At 43.6% G+C, this 16169-nt stretch overlaps 2 protein-coding genes across 4 annotated transcripts; both read right to left on the bottom strand.

Annotated features, from left to right (window-relative positions):
* Positions 1-1163: 1163 nt before the first annotated feature.
* On the bottom strand, positions 1164-9119 carry pfkma (phosphofructokinase, muscle a). Its single transcript, XM_076741613.1, has 22 exons — positions 8950-9119; positions 7833-7906; positions 7609-7686; positions 6420-6609; positions 5992-6157; positions 5730-5774; positions 5239-5347; positions 5048-5143; positions 4861-4953; positions 4627-4752; positions 4432-4496; positions 3628-3691; positions 3382-3528; positions 3187-3257; positions 3009-3096; positions 2759-2911; positions 2508-2672; positions 2357-2418; positions 2076-2187; positions 1865-1964; positions 1534-1639; positions 1164-1440 (listed from the first exon to the last, which is right to left on the bottom strand). The coding sequence occupies exons 1-22, from the start codon at positions 9038-9040 to the stop codon at positions 1299-1301; spliced, it is 2343 nt and encodes a 780-aa protein (XP_076597728.1). The 5' UTR covers positions 9041-9119; the 3' UTR covers positions 1164-1298.
* Positions 9120-10647: 1528 nt separating this feature from the next.
* troap (trophinin associated protein) lies at positions 10648-16094 on the bottom strand. Of its 3 annotated transcripts, none has more exons than XM_076741671.1 (14): positions 15934-16094; positions 15388-15474; positions 14877-15114; positions 14249-14786; positions 13822-13937; positions 13586-13637; positions 13060-13205; positions 12886-12940; positions 12708-12790; positions 12546-12623; positions 12266-12373; positions 11858-12161; positions 11584-11762; positions 10648-11143 (listed from the first exon to the last, which is right to left on the bottom strand). In XM_076741671.1, exons 2-14 carry the CDS (start codon positions 15447-15449, stop codon positions 11069-11071), a joined length of 2034 nt encoding a protein of 677 aa, XP_076597786.1. In that variant the 5' UTR covers positions 15450-15474; positions 15934-16094; the 3' UTR covers positions 10648-11068. The 3 variants fall into 3 exon arrangements, with proteins under 3 accessions (XP_076597786.1, XP_076597784.1, XP_076597785.1); XM_076741669.1 differs by having other exon boundaries at positions 10988-11143; positions 12266-12376; positions 15388-15508; positions 15934-16059; XM_076741670.1 differs by having other exon boundaries at positions 10988-11143; positions 12266-12376; positions 15934-16016.
* Between the last annotated feature and the right edge of the window lie 75 nt (positions 16095-16169).

Raw genomic sequence — 16169 nt, 5'->3', positions numbered from 1 at the left:
CGCAGGTCTCAAAACTGGGTTTTGCTTAGTGTTTCACTTCACTTGGATGTTTGAGCTTCACTGTGCAGAATGATGTATGTGCAGTTTGACAGTAGAGGCTGTTTTCCCTCAGTCACAGTTAAAGATGTGTGCCTGCAAACAGTGGACACAAAAAGACGGACTGAGAGTTTGAGACACACTGAACTACTCACAGAAACTCAGGGATATTCGGCTTTCGGGTGAAATTTCAGGATGAACCTAAAATACACTATAACCTTTACAGGCGAACTTAATTTGACCTTCTCTAATCTTTTACATGCACATGTCCAACTGTTCAGTGTTCAAATACTTCTTGTACAACTGCTCTCTAACAAGGAGCTGAACGGCAAAATTCATAACAGGTGTTTGATCCATGAATCGACCAATAAATTTCCTGGTTCAATTAGAATTGGTATTTAAACAGTCCTCTTCATCATGCTGTTCACATTGTGACATCATGAGACCAAGACGACACCTCACAATTGCTCAACATTTCCTCGCCACTGTGAGGCTTCAAACAGGATGTTCTCAGAGGGAAGTGGCCACTGAGCTTACAGTGTCACAGAGTGTCATCAGCAGGTTGCAACAGAGATACAGAGAGACTGGAAGAGCCACAGAAAGGCATAGAAGTGGACGTGCTTTGGCCACATCCCACACTGATGACCAACTCGTAACTCTGTTCCCCAGAACCTCAATGACCTGAGGGCCGCCCTTCAAGAAGAGCGGGATGCTCCGCCTCAGCAGACAATCAGTCGGCTTGTGAACAGCATGAGACGTCGTTGTCAAGCTGTAATTGATGCTCAAGGGCACGGGACAAGTTATTGAGACATTGACATTTTTTGTTGTGGTATGCCCACCACTGTTGTTGGGTTTTGTTTCAATAAATAGTTCAAGATGAGGAAATCACCATTGCATGCTTCTACTTAAATGCCCTACTGTCATGATAAAATATCACTGTAGCTTGAACTTTTTACATTTTCCATAAATTTCACCTGAAAGCCAAATATCCCTAACTTTTTGTGAGTAGTGTGTGTGAATTAATAAGAGTCTTATTCTAATTGTCCATTTCTCAGGACACTTCATATTCTGCTCTCTTTAAAATAAAGGACAAACAATTACACTTTTTAAAATATACAGTGTCTTTAATACGTTTCTTGATATCTCGCATCTTCTGCAAAATTGATTCACTGACAGTTCTGAGAGTTGGCAGAGTTACAGAATAGCACACAGCTACTTTCACCAAGCATGTGGACAAGAAAAAGACTTTGTGATGGGACGCTCTATTTTGCAAGAGGAATCATCTTCTTGATCACGTGCTCCATGTCGGTGTGTTCGGATGTGTCCAGCTTAATGTCGTACTTGGCCAGAATCTTCATGATGGGCCTGATCTTCAGCCACCACTGTGTCTTGGGGATGCGGTGCCTGCAGAAGACAGAGGCAGGATCACTCTACATGTTCACCGTTAAACACATGACTTGTGGTACGCTGAATCACGAGGAAAATAATGCAACATACTCAAAGTCTGTGTCCTCCTTCAGGTCAGCAAGAGGCTGGAAGGTGAGCGCCCTCTTCCTCATGCCCAGCACGCAGGCAGAGTCCGGTGTGTTGGCGAAGATACGACCTACACGACACAGGAAGTGAAACAGTCCACATCACATCATGTAAAGCTCATTACTATCAACTACCAAGAAACTGCATTATTCATTCCTGTTGGCAATGTTGGTGGACGTATTCAGATCTTTAAGTGAAAGCAGCAATACCACAGTGTGAAAATACTCAACTACTCTATGTTGCATCATGTTTTTAAATTCAGATTATGTTTTATGCTGCTTTCAGGGCCACATACCATGTCGATAGCACTCCTTTAGTTTCTCAGTCAGCCACAGAATAGACTTGGCTCCCATCTTTGTGCCAAAGTTTCTGTCGAAGGGGGTTGGAGTTCCACCCTGCAGTCAGTAAAGGACAGGTAAAGGAAGGTGTTTCATCCATTACATAGCGATATAGACTTAGTTCTGGTTTTGTTGCAGTAGATTGGACGCTTCACAGCCTGAGCTGACCTGCTGCATGTGTCCGAGAACGTTCTTACGGCAGTCGAAGATGCCTTTGCCCTCCTCGGAGTACAGGTTGAAGATGAAGTCAGTGGTGTAGTTGGCATTACTATTCTCATTCCTATTGTGGAATGAACAGTGACAGATTATTGCCCTGCTGATTAATAGCCCTTTTTCACAGCAGAAATGACATATGTCAGCGTTCACCTACTACTACTACTACTACTGGCCTTTGAACACCATACTTCAATTCATGCTGTGCTGCTGGGTCACACCTGACCCAAACCTACCTGAGAACCAAACCTCTCTTCACTGTTGTCTTCATCTTCTCCAAAAGATGCTCTACGTTCACCTGCAGGCCGAGTCCACAGATCACCATCAGAACACATCACTGTTTAAGGTGCAGGGACACTGGACAAACAGGTGGTGTCATCAGCTCACCTCCAGGTCTTTAATGTTGAATTTTTCTTCATAGATGTAGGCGGCATCAGCCCCAGCAGCCAGACCGGCCATGGTGGCCAAGTAGCCGCAGTATCCACCCATAGTCTCGACGATGAACACACGGCGCTTAGTCCCGGCTGCAGACTGCTTGATTCTGTCACAGGTCTGCAGAAAAAAGATAGAAGAAATGCATTTAGCTGGGGTTTTTTTTTTAGCATATATGTGTGTATATCTGCTGTTGAGGCATTTACAGAGGTGATGGTGTTGAGGGCAGTATCAGCGCCAATGCTGAAGTCAGAGCCGGGGACGTTGTTGGAGACGGTGGCGGGGATCACCACCATGGGAATGCACATCTCTTCGTACTTCTCCCTGGCCTGAACCAGTTCCAGGCCTCCAACATACGCCTGCAGCCAGGGGAGAGGATGGAGAGCAATTCCTTTCAATGATTTTCTTATTTATTTATTTTTTTTGGTTTTAAAGGAGATGGCTGTCACATCTTACCTCAAATCCACCAATGATCACCAAAGCGTGGATGTTGAATTTGGCGATGTTCTGACTGATTTCCTCCAGCACTTTATTTGGCAGAGTTCTTTGGGGCATAGAAACAAATCCACCAGTGAAACACTTTGTAGTTTTGTAACAAATCTCACACCACTGAAAAAAAAAGCTCATGCTTCACCTCTTGGTGCCCAACATTGAGCCTCCTTTTCCAGTCCAGCCACTCACTGAAGTCCAGGTGATAGGTTCAATCTGCAGTGAGGAATCATGTATGCATGTATTATTATTATATGTAAGTATGTATTGGTATTTGTATGTATGAAATAGCACTTTCACAACTGTGTGTCCACATTTCAGGAGGGAAATGTCCACTTACGTGTCCTTGAGCTAGACCGTCAAAGCCGTCATGGACAGCCAGCATGGTGTGACCTTGGATGATGCCCATCCTGACCGCTGAACGGACGGCAGCATTCATACCAGCACAGGGAGCGCCAATGTTCATGATGGCCAGGTTGATGTTGCTCTGGTTGGTAAGAGAGAGATTGTTTATGTCTGTTTGTTATAGAAAACCATCTTTGTGAACGGTGGTAAGAGGCTGGCTTAGAGAATGGAAGGTGTTTACCTTAACGTCAGGGGGGTTGATGTGAGCCAGCAGCTTGTAGGTGTTCCAGTTGTTCTCAAAACTCCTGCACATCATAAATAAAGCTGAGTGTTGGTCGTTCAGAGTTACATTATCAATCAGAATAAAGAAATACACTCTTGTTTTTAAATATTTTAAAGGTGGTATTCATCTCTATAAGGATAAGGTTGACTGTTTTTTTTGCAGTATGTCCATGTTTTATGTACTTTTTTGAGTGTTTTTACTTTGTCGTGTATACTTTCTTTGTTCAATGCATTGACACTGTGCTAATATGAATATGAGCCTGCAATGAGCTGCCAAACTTTTTACAGTATTTATTGTAATCCACTATTTTTAAAAGCTGTTATTAATTAATTTTTATGTAATTTTAATGATGCATTAGAAACCCCAAACTAAAAAAACTAAATAGCCACACATGATTTCTTTTTCCCCACTGCTTTTAGAGTCGGGGTTGCAAAATTAAAAGGTATTTTAAATCTAACTTTTTTTTGTCATTCATTGTGTGTGTGATCATATTCCATTCAACAATTAATTTGAGGCTAATTTAACATTCACAATTTGCATTTTCAAAGACAGCTCTGTCAGATTTTTAAGGTGTGTAAGCGGTGTGCCAACCACAGAGCAACAGCTCACACAGGCCGGTTCTTATGTGCTGGCAGTCCAGCCAATCTCTGCTCTGTGGGTTGGATTTCCAGTCATTTTTAGGCAACACAGAGCAATTCATTAATTTATTATGATTAATTAATTGTCTTCAGACTGGTCTACATTTAAGGGGTGAATACCTACTTTCCTCTGAGCTTGATGGCATCCTCAAATCTGCCCTCAGCCATGGCTGCAGTCACGTCTTTGGTCTGTAGCAAAGAGAGCAAGAGATGAAGAAATCCCTCACTCTGATCTGTCAGTGCTTTCCCTCCAAAACAAGTAGAGAACCACCTAAGAAAGAGTAGTAACTCAAAGCTGGTGGGAAATATTATGACATACCACTTGCACACACTCCATGAGCGGCAGTCTGACTGCCTGGTTCCCGGACAGACTGACCACACAGGCAGGAGTTTCTGGAGTGGCCTCCAGCAGCGCCATCACCGCCTCCACACCCATCCTGCTGCCCTGGACAACACACACGCAGTCAGATCATCAGGTGTGTGTGTGAGGGTTGGAGAGGCAGTGAGAGCTGTACACTGTCCTTTATATTTGGTGTTTCATTGAGATACTTACCAGGATTCTGTCGAAGGCGGAGGGCGTTCCTCCTCTCTGTACATGTCCAAGAATAGTGGTGCGAGTATCAAAGCCGAGCCTGTCAGTCACCAGCTGGAGACAAATAAATCTGTGTGTTGGGACGCCATTTTATCGATACAATGAGGAATAATACTTTACCATGCTGACATTAGAAAGACGGGCTTGCCTTTTTGATCTGGTCAGATGTGATCGGTTTGCCATCTCTGGCGATCGCACCCTCTGCCACAATGATCACATTCAGACGAGAACCTCTGGCCCTTTGCTAAAAAACAATGAGGCAAACAGAAATACATTCATGCAGTCTGAACGCTGTATTAGTGTGTCGAGCAGGTTGACGGCAAATAAAGGCACACATACGTCTGCCAGCCTCCTGCACAGGTGGTTCTCCCAGCCATCATCTGGGGGCATCTCTGGAATGAACACCCAGTCGGCACCACAGGCCTGGGCCGTCACCAGGGCCAGGTACCTGCAGGCCGCCACGCACGCACACACACACACACAAGATAAACCCACGTACCAGTAATATGTGTACATAACTCAGGTACAAGTGTACATGTCTGTGCAAACACAGGCCTTTTGCCTTTAGTGTGATCAGTCAGTAGAGATGTGACAGGAAATGAGGGGAAAGAGAGGATGCAGCATGTACAATGTTAGCTTCTGAAACCACTTGTTAAATTATCTGTGATGGCTTTACTCTGTGGAATCCTTTTTTTCCATGACACAAAACAACAGTTAGTTTTACCAATACATGTTAATAATATACTATATTCAAATAGGTAGACATATATTCGATTTTACGCCAGTGATGACTAACACACACACATGGACCAGACACACAAGGCACTGACCCACAGTGTCTGCCCATCACTTCCAGGATAAATGTCCTCTGGTGGCTGGGGATGAACAGAGACAATTTTGTACAAATTAGACAGAATATGCCCTATTTTACATGCGATTTACTAAACCAACCTACCACATCAAACAACACACACTCTCTTCATGCCTACTGCTCTTTACTGCTGCTGTGATCTAATTCCATCCTTGTTCAATATGAAAGTGAATCTTCTGCATCACTGCATGCTCAGACGGAGGGTTACAGTGATGTCTGACCTCTGGGCGGTTGTGGTGATGGCATCCACCACCTCCACGATGCGGTGCAGGGCAGAGTCGGTGCCAATGGTCATGTCGGTGCCACAGAAGTCGTTGTCGATGGAGCCCACCATGCCCACGATGTTCAGGTGGGAAGATTTCTTGGCTTCGTCTTCTGTAATCTTACCTGTAGAAAATAAAAGAACGGAGTCAGGGGATTATTTGTTGCCAAGATATTTCCCAGACACAAAAATGGTGACGTCATGGTGGTGCCACAATGAAATTCAATGGATCATGAAAATAATTAAGATTCACCCTCTGGGAACCAAGAATGGTGAGATATGTGAGTCTGGACCAAAGTGGTGGACTGACCACCAGACAGAGAACAGACTGAGGGGTTAAGGCTGAAAGACTGATTATTCTCAAACCCACTACGTTCATCGCTTTACCGGCTCGGACGAGGTCGACCAGCAGTGAGCTCCACTCGGTCCTGAACTGGTTGGCTCCAGTCAGACTGCCGTCGCCTCCGATCACACACAGGTTGGTGATGCCCAGCTTCACGAGGTTGCGAGCTGCCGTCATGCGACCCTCTCTGGAGCGGAAGTCCTTGCAGCGGGCGCTGCCAATGACTGTACCTCCCTAACGCGTAAAGAGGAGAAGCTGGTTTTAGTACAGTGACTGGTGCACAAATATTCTCTGTCTGTAATGATACAGCCATTACTGACATTTAACCCCACAATGTTGATCCACAGCAGTTATCCTGTATTACCCCTTAAATATTTATCTCTATGTGATGTGCATCAGGGCAACTGTTCCCTCTCCATTGCTCACTTTGACACGGCATGTTAATCCTTCTTGACTGACAGGCCTCTTTAATTAGACAACACCTGACGATAGAGATGTGAATCATAATATCATCACTCAAAAATGAGTTTCTCATGTTATCAGAGCTTGTGAGACGCTGGAGGAGGAAGGTCTTGACGAAGGTGTGTTAAAGGTTAAAGGATCAGTTCACCCAAGTTAGAACATCTCTCTTACGTCTAATGATGTTCAGCCCGGCAGCTCCTTCAGAGATCAAGAGTCTACTCTGCATAATCCACAGACCTCACTGTCAACAGTTTTCACTGGAGGGGCCAAACCAACTGTTTCCAGTGTGTTCTGTGCGTTATTAAGAGTAACAGACGCCTTTTATAGACAGACGAATTGCTGCTGTAATGTTTCAGTGCTGTGAGCGAACAGAATCCTGTTCACCTGCATTGCACTGATCTGACAGCAGAGGTCTCAAGGTGGATTTATGAACACCTGGATGGATTAAACCCAAACTATGAGGTGACGCACAGTCTGAGAGATTCTCTGGCAGCCTTTCATTTGACTTACTTTAGATATTTTTTCTCTTTGTTTCTGTTTCATCATTTTTCTGTTGACAGGGTGAGTTGTGTGTCGTGTGAGGAATATCAGTATTGATCCAATTCTTGTGATAAAACTATCTGCATGGCTACACACCAGTAAAGGTAACATATTTAGGTTGAACTGATCATACAAGTTTTTCACATTTGAACATTTCTGCATATTTTCGTGTCTGGGTGGCTTTTTTCTGTGTTTCTGTGTGTGTCGACTTGGCTGCATGTTGTCACTCACCAGCTGAAGCATCATGGACACACTCTCCCATGTGGCGAGGCGAATGTGGTCTCCCCCATCCACCAGACCCTGGTAGCCCTGCAGCACACATTAACATGCACTGTGGATACAAAAACACACTCTTTTCTTTCAGATGTATATAAATCTCTCCTGGGCTTAAGAGTCCCTGTGTTGTGTTCATTTGCAGCACCGTGACGTGTCAGTGAACTGTGTGCAGCTCGAACCTCATGAACAAAGTAGACTTTGGCTCCGGTGTAGAGACCAACTCTGACTGTAGCTCTCACAGCAGCGTTCATACCTGAGACACACAAATAACATGATCTGTGAGGTCTAATCTACTCAGTTTACAAGACAATGTTAGAATCTTTTCAACACCTCCTGTCAGATGTCAGTTTAAGACTTATAGACCCATCTTAACCTTTAAGTCACTTGACCTGTACATTGGCAACAGATAAGACAAAAATAGCCAGCGGGGAAAGGACACGAGTTTACGGGAGTGTATGTCTTGTGTACCATCTCGCCCCCGGATGCCCGGCACACGAAAAGGCCACAGTGTGAGCTTGTGTTGTCGCAGGCTTGCATGCTGCAGCTCCTGTTTCATCAGACAGCAGCTGAGGATTGGGGGCGTTTCTCTCCTCCATACCAGAAAAAGGTCAGTGGCACTAAAATTAGCCCCAAAGATGCAAAATAAGGTAACACTGGTGCAGATAAAGCCTCCACACAAAGGGTTAGAGTCAGGTTTGGAGAGGAAGAAGACAGGAGGACCATGAGACATCATCATCGACAGGAGCTAAATTTCTAAGTTAAACAAAGGAAAATATGACCAGTGTGGACGATATCTTAAATAACTTTCAGACCAAACCTGATTTGTATTGTTAATGTTTTTAATCTGCTGCACAAATTTAATCAAATGTGTGTTTATTGGCTTTTTTCATTTTGAAAAGACATTTGCTGAAATATACACCAAAATCCTGGTGGTGACACAATCTTATCATGCAGACTTCAAATAGGATTTACAGCCAAACATCCATTAACCTGTAACAGCAGTTCTTCAACTGTGCGTCTCTGACATCTAGGAAAAAAGCTGCTTGACCTTTCTGTTGTTTGGCTCCTGAACTTACTGAGGATGTCATGTAGTCAGAGCATTAACTTGATACTTTAATGGCCCTTGTAAGATGGAGGCCGCTGCTTCGACAGCTGGTTGGGATTCGGTGTTGCGCTCAGACGCATCAGCAGGGAAGATGCTGTCCCCGCAGTGTCTGTGTGACTCTGACTCAGTTTGTGTTTTAACAGTTCAAACTAAAGCTGTGATAAAATACTGGAGCCTCATCCTCTGCTTACCTTGGGCGTCCCCGCCTGACGTCAGCACAGCGATGGAGCGTCCAAGGCCCATCTTTGTGGGGTCCATGGTTGGGTGCAGATTCTTGGACATGTTTCCAGGGGAACTGGGGGGCAGACAGGTGGGAACAACGAAGGGAAAAGGAGCACGAATAGAGCAGGGCTGCCTGTCCTTCACTCTCTGCTCCTCAGGGGAGGTGCGGGTGAAGGCACAGGCTTTATAGACTACTGATCCCAGCCCTGCCCCGAGCCCCCTCCCACTGACCCCCTCCACCACTTGCTCAAAATATACATCAGGCCAAGCTTAGCACCTGCACCGGACAGTTACAGACAGGGAAACACAACACATGACACTCATGTGACAGGAAACGCTTCAGATCAGAAATTTCTAAATTAATACATTCAAAGCGACAAAATAATGAGAAAGACTGTGAAGGAAAATTGTTGTATTTTGTCACTTTTACACATGAAATTAGCCCTAGAAGAACAGCTGCAACTCAAAAGTTCCTGAAAAAAGGAGATGTGTAAACTAATAGATTAGTTGATGAAGAAAAATCAAAACATTTTTCAAGTTTGCCACAATATTAACTACTTGAACTCATCTCCTTGCTCTCTGAGAGCTCATCATGACGTCTGACATTTAATAGCCTCAAAGAAAACACTCCAAGGCAAACTGACTCAGCGGCACTGAATGTCACATGTACTGTGTAGTATCAGTACTGTCCTCTCCAAACAGGATACTGTGTTGCATGATTACCATCACGCTGATATGTGCAGCTTGATACGTGTCCAGAAAAGGGCTCAAAGTCTGACGTCAAACAGTATGACGTATGTTGATTGATGCAATAAAGATGGATATTTTCCACACCTTAATGCTTGAGGAGTTCATGTGGGTGGTGACAGCATTATGCAGGACGTCAGGAGAAATAACAGCTTCAAGTTCTAATAAGAGAGTCTGCGTGCCGTCAGCCAATAGAAAACTGATTATAGTGACAATAGCTAAAGAGGTACTGCAGAGATTCACAAGCCTAATACCAAAAATATATATACGTATATTTACTGATTGACCTTATCAGCTTCAATGATTTTTGTAAATACCTGCTTATTCTGAAGTTGATGCCAGCAACACGTTTCAAACACGTTGGGATCATTGCGTTCTGCTTTTATTTACAATTTGCGCATTGTCCCATCCTTTTTCAAATATGGCTTATAGTATTGCACTTCAGTAAAGTTAAAGGGGTCACAAGAGGGACTAACAGCTAACAGCAAACTAACAATTATTTCACCTATCATTTAACCAATAATTCTGAATAATAGTGGAAATGGCAAAAACAAACAAAAATAATAATAATAACATTTGATATTTTTCCTTGAAAGATTGCTTAATTATCCTTTATTTTCCAACATTTTCTGTTGTTCAGCTCGTTGATGAATTGTTTCAGCACAAACTCGATGTTCTGCTGCTTTTATGGGTGAAGTTCCAAAAACACTGGATCCTACATTTCCCATAATGCAACCATTATCTCGATGTCATTTGACCTTCCATATCTTTCCAACTCTGGCTTTGTGTTTTAAATGTTCTGGTCAACTTTAGATAGACATCATACAACATTTTCACAGGCTGATCGGTGCTTCTCATGAAAACTGACAAATGTGATGTAATTATCAATCAACAGCTGAAGGAAAAATCACACATGTCCAGACAGTAACATATAGAAATTTATTATAAACACTGTACATCAAGAACATTAAGTCAATCCACAAAAGAAGAGTCTGGTTTATTAGTTGCAAATAACAATGGTCTGAGCCGCCCTAATCTACATGTATACTACACTGATCAAGTCCAGCGTGCCTGCAGTGGATAAGATGCATTATTAAACACACAACTTTTATTCATTTTTAGAAAGCATCAGAAACATTCATTAAGACCAAAAAGGTTGATGGGTTTCTAAAACACTAAACTAGCAGCATTTTTGGGACCTGTATGAAGTCTGGCAATACTGTGTTGGACAAACAGTTGCATTAAAAAAAGTCTCTTCAGTACACTACACCAAGCTTATCCATTCTGGATATTCACAGTAAACAACGACACAGAAAACAAATAGTGTACTTAAAGTGCAAGTCATCTCCCCTGCAGCGGGGAGCTCCGTGGAGAAGGAGGACCGGACGAGAGATCGCAGCCGATCGGAACAAATCTCTGAAAAGCAAAAACGAGGCCAAACATTTATATGATCTTGTGTATCAATACAGAGAATATGTTTGAAAGAGCTGTGTGCATATGATGACTAGTCAGGCTGAAGAGCTACGCTGTGTCCTGTCATTTTGTGTTGTAAATAAATCAGCTGTTCAATATTTTAGGAAATACGCTTACTGGCTTTCTTGCTGCCTATTAGCTTAGCTTAGCATAATGACTGGAAATAGGGGGAACATCTAGCCTGGCCTGTCCAAAATTAACTTGCTAGTCATTGGTAGTTCCTTTAAACGATCGATGACGATTTCTGTTTAAACCTTAAGTGCTGCAATAATTTAGGCCGTTACTGTCAACACATCTGTTTGTTCCCTCTGTACCTGAATTATGAAAGTGATTTAATAAAAGAATACTACTTCTTTTCTGTGGACTGTCAGCGGTGTACTCACAGAGGACTCTTCAAAGAGCAGGGTGGAGGCCAGCGGGTTTCCACAGCGGGGTCGTGGGGGGAGAAAACCGGGTGCATCCGGGACGGACACAGAGGTGTAGGTGGCCACTTCCTCATCCATGCGCAGCTCCTGCAGAGCAGAAAGACGCTTACGCAGCATCGTCTTCTGAACAATGAGGTCTGTAACAGAAAAAGTCGCACTTTTAGTCACAATTCAACGTTCAGCGTATGTCTGTAACACTGAGATGAATCATCGTGGGTGTGTGAGACGTTACCTCTGTGCAGACTCTGAACAGAGGGGTTGACCTGACAGGTTGGGTCTGACACAGATGACGTCTCTTGGTGTGCCGGCAGCACCTTTTTCTGTCCAGACAAGGCCAGGCCATGCTGCTCGTGATTGGCTGAGCTCTGCTGCTCAAAACGTGCCACTCTTAACAGGCTTTTGCCAGTTGAGAAAAAAATGACCGACTCTCTTTGCGGTGCTTGGAAGAACGGCTGTCCTCCCACAATCCTCTGCTCCTCATCCTCGCTGCTGTTGGCCCTGCTCGTCTCTGCCTTTTCTTCACAGCCAGATTTAGTCTAGACCAAACAGCATACAGTTATTTTATAGTATATTCTAAGTAAACAGCATCAGTATGGACCTCTGTATAGCTGTAAGGTTTGAATTTCAGTTCACTTCTTACAGTTGTGGCTTGAAGTGGGAGCTGCTCTGCTTGTGTCTCAGGATCTCTGTCTGTCACATTCGTGCTCTGCTCATCCTCTTGATCCTCAAATAATCTCTGGACAACCTCCTGCTAACAAGAAAATCAGATCAGTTGCGATACGGAGCACAGCATGTTTATCTCTGGTGAGGAATATGTGCCGTCATCCAAACTGTTTTGACTGTGGAATAAATTTTCTGTATGAATTTGTGTAGAAGCTCTCTAGACAGGTGATAAAGGTGACATGATTTCCTGCTCTCACCTCCTGGCGCGGCTGAAGGTTGGTCTTGCAGTGCCGCAGCCCGGGGGTGCTGCCGTATGGCGACGACTGATGCCATTTCTGAAAACAGCAGCATCGTGAAATAAGGGAGTGACTGCGAGACTCACCACGTACCAAACAGAGTCAGCATACATTTGTACTGACCATAGCAGACATGGGCTGATGCCTGGTGTCAGGGACTCTCTGTGGCGTCCATTCCTTCAGTGGAGTCTCTTTGACTGCTACTGCTGAGGATAAAACAGCTGCGTCACATCAGGGCGAAAGGACAAAGAGATAAAGATATATGAGTTTTCATAAGATAAGATAAGACTCTTCATCTCACCTGCTGGTCCTCCGGTCACGTCTGCACGATTCTTTCTAGCCGGTACTCTCTGAGGCTGAGGAGGGACGCAACACAGTAAATGAAACTGTTTGTGTTTTAACAGCAATGAAATAAACTACAAAAAAGTTAGTAAAGGTAAAAGAAGTACTGAAGTGAAAACAAATGTATACATACTGTGTAGATGGAAGCGCCTCTGCCTGATGGACGGGCAGAGATTTGGGGTGTGGCACCCACAGGCCCCCCAACCTTCACTCCCTCATTCTGCAGGATACTTTGCAGTGCAGCAGAGTCGGGGGAGAACCGCACCGACTTCACTGATCCTGTAAAATAGGCACGAAGAACAGGTTAAATTCACATGCAAAGACCAATTCACTTACATTGAAGTGATATCAAACTATCCAAACTGAAGCTGAACTGCATACTGTTCAGTTTTACAGCTGCTAAAATTAGTTTGGTCCTCTCCGTTTCTGGTTGTCACATGGCATCACTTAGGGCCTTTTTGACTTGCATCTGTATTTAATTGTTGATATCCGATAGACAGTGTCTAAGAAAGCATTATCACTAAGTAAACACAGATCTGCACTTTGGCAGATGTGCTTATTCGCTTTCACCCAGTCACCGTGGATGAGTTTCTTTGATATCTGCTGCGATCACAGACTGTATGCTGAAGTACACCTTACGCTTCCAGTCTTGTGTTTACCTCTGGTGGGTCCGGCTTTTTGTCGACTCTTCATGACAGACACTCGCTGGGGCTGCAAACACGAGAATCAAGATGAAAAAAGATGCAGAACATTAAAACAGTTGAACATTGAAATCACTATTCTGGCCAAAATAAACATTCAACACCAACAGCTCAAATAACAACCCGGCAGTAAAAGTGTAAAGACCAAAAGACATCGTACAGGAAGGTAGTAAACAATCACAAAGCCAACTCACCAGACAGTTGTAGGGTTTGGACTGCGGAGTTGCAGAACCCAGACCTGTGGCATTTACCTCGGTCTGGAGGATACTCAGCAACGCCGCATGGTCAGCCTGAAAGTTGTCCTCTTTGTCTGAAATACATAAGAAACATGCTGACTGCTATTTAAATGGAAGAATAAATAAGCAATATATCATCAAAGTGACAAAAAGAGCAGACGATCATGAAACATCTAGCCAGTTCAGTAAGAGCTGATAGTGTTCGTGCAGGTGAGATGCATTCATTTCCATGGGAAAACACAGTTGCTGCAGCAATATTAAAATGGATAAAGTCTAATTAACGTAGGCAATAAACTAAACAAACAAATCAGAACCTATAAAGAAACTGCCAATACAACAAAAACTGAAAAAAAAAAAAGCAACAAGGCAACAACACGTCACTTACCGGTCGATCCTTTGGAGACATTGCCTTTCGTGCTCAGCTGCATGTCTTGCATGTCTTGGCTAGCGTGGGATGTCTTACTTGGATCTTTGAGACTAAGCAGGTTCATGTTTTCCAAACAGGCTTCTGCATTAAAAGCAGCCTGTGCAGAAGTAGTAGTGCTGTTTTGATGCATAGTGTTGTTATGTATGGATGACAGGGGATGGGACAAAGTGGCTGAAGTCTGAAACTTGTTGGAAGGCCCTGACTGTCCTGACAGCTGGGACGTATTTTCTGCAGCCTTTCCGGTAGACTTCCCTGTTGCTCTGGTCGAGTCCATATCGCTGTTTAACGTAGCTGCACGTTTAGTCGGCTTTGCGTGAATGTTTTGGGTTTTTAGACGAGTGTTGCGTACAGCATCAGGTTGGACAGCGCAGGTGCCAGTCCCTGGGCGTGAAACAGTTAGGAGCTGTTGATTTTCAGTGGCCACTCTTGAGCTCTTTGACTGGGACAGGTTGAAAGGTATATGCCTGGTGCACGGCTTTCTATTTCTAGCTTTGCCCTGCAGAAAAACGATAATGTATTAAGAACACAAAATCATCTGATTAAACTAGAAACATTTAAATCTACATGAGGGGAAGGAGCCACTTACAGCCAGAGGTTTCTCCTCCCACCTACAGTGAGACTGACTGAAGTCGGACGGAGTCTGAAGACGAAGGGACTTTGCGAGCACAGGAAGCCTGCTGACACCTGGTCGCACGGCCGCCTTCATACCCATGTCTGACTTTCCTGGATGCTTGTTCTCCATGTCCTGCTTGAGAGGGTGAGGCTCAGAGAGGAGTTTGGTGGGCTTGGAGTGCGCCGCCATTTTGTTCTGTTCATTCTTCATTCTGTGTAGAGGAAAAAAACAATACATGCAAACACAGTGAAGCATTGTTTGTTTGTTTTTTTGACACTATTGCCAATACCAAAACAATCTTGCTTCCTTATTTTGAGACATGTTTCTCTCGCTTTTATCTAATAAAATAAGCTCAAGCTCTCAAATGCTAAATGAACAGGCACAAGTTTGGATTTATATCAGGAACTATTTGATCAAAGAATAATCAAGCTCTAAAGGCAGGAGAGAATAAACAGTGTGTTAAATAATTCATGAACTGTCTTACCTCAGAAAGTCACTGTGGATTTTGTTCTGACTTTGCTGTCGAAGGACTGGAGAGGAGTCCATGATGAGAGCAAGGCGTGAGGAACAACTGGAGGAGCAACAAATGGCAAAGGAGATCTGATCTGAGATAATAAATAAATAAATAAATAAACAAACAAATAAATAAAAAAAAATACATGCACCATGCGTCAAAGAAACAAAAACATCAAACTTCAGTTCTTTCCAAAGCTTTAACATCACAATTTAACCGGTCCAAAGTTAATTAAGCTAGGAAGCAACCAAATACAGCCAAACGGCACCATCAATGGGACAGAGAAAAAAAAAAAAAACAACTTATCAGATATTAAACATTTATATTGTTTTGCCTGGTCGACAGAGCACAGACTTGATAGTAGTTAAGCCTGCGCACAGTCCAAACCAACATGTTGACCAGCCAACATTAAAAAGAGAAGCGCATTAGATTAGCTGTAAGGCGAACAGAAGACTAACAAGTCTCCTCCATAGCATACGCTACATACGCAGAGTCGTTATTACATAGTTTACATACTTTCAAAGTAGAAAAGGGCCCCTGTTAATTCCTTATGTCCGTCCAATTAAGTATTTCTGATCAAACTGCTTCCCCGAATGTTTTGTTTTTCCAGGCTTTTTGTGCTGATTTAAAGATCCCTTGTCAAGTCCTCTCGCACCGCTGTGGGAAAGCCAACTTCCTGGACTCGCAGCAGTTTGTAAAAAGCGCGCTTCGCCATTGGTCGCAACAGGAAGCCATAAGAACCAATGACTACG

This window comes from Chaetodon auriga, chromosome 10 (assembly GCF_051107435.1).
Source record: "Chaetodon auriga isolate fChaAug3 chromosome 10, fChaAug3.hap1, whole genome shotgun sequence".
Lineage (NCBI taxonomy): Eukaryota > Metazoa > Chordata > Actinopteri > Chaetodontiformes > Chaetodontidae > Chaetodon > Chaetodon auriga.
This window is presented reverse-complemented; position numbering and strand designations above follow the sequence as displayed.

What these genes read in the sequence shown, in the direction of transcription:
- pfkma (XM_076741613.1), bottom strand. Translation starts at nt 9,040, where the DNA reads ATGTCCAAGAATCTGCACCCAACCATGGACCCCACAAAGATGGGCCTT. An exon ending in GTGATGGGCAGACACTGTGG is followed by an intron (nt 5,348 to 5,729) that starts GTCAGTGCCTTG and finishes GGCGGCCTGCAG; the next exon opens with GTACCTGGCCCTGGTGACGG. An exon ending in GCCATCAAGCTCAGAGGAAA is followed by an intron (nt 3,692 to 4,431) that starts GTAGGTATTCAC and finishes TATGATGTGCAG; the next exon opens with GAGTTTTGAGAACAACTGGA.
- troap (XM_076741669.1), bottom strand. Translation starts at nt 15,449, where the DNA reads ATGGACTCCTCTCCAGTCCTTCGACAGCAAAGTCAGAACAAAATCCAC. An exon ending in ATCAGCCCATGTCTGCTATG is followed by an intron (nt 12,624 to 12,707) that starts GTCAGTACAAAT and finishes TGCTGTTTTCAG; the next exon opens with AAATGGCATCAGTCGTCGCC. An exon ending in TCCCACTTCAAGCCACAACT is followed by an intron (nt 12,162 to 12,265) that starts GTAAGAAGTGAA and finishes TGTTTGGTCTAG; the next exon opens with ACTAAATCTGGCTGTGAAGA.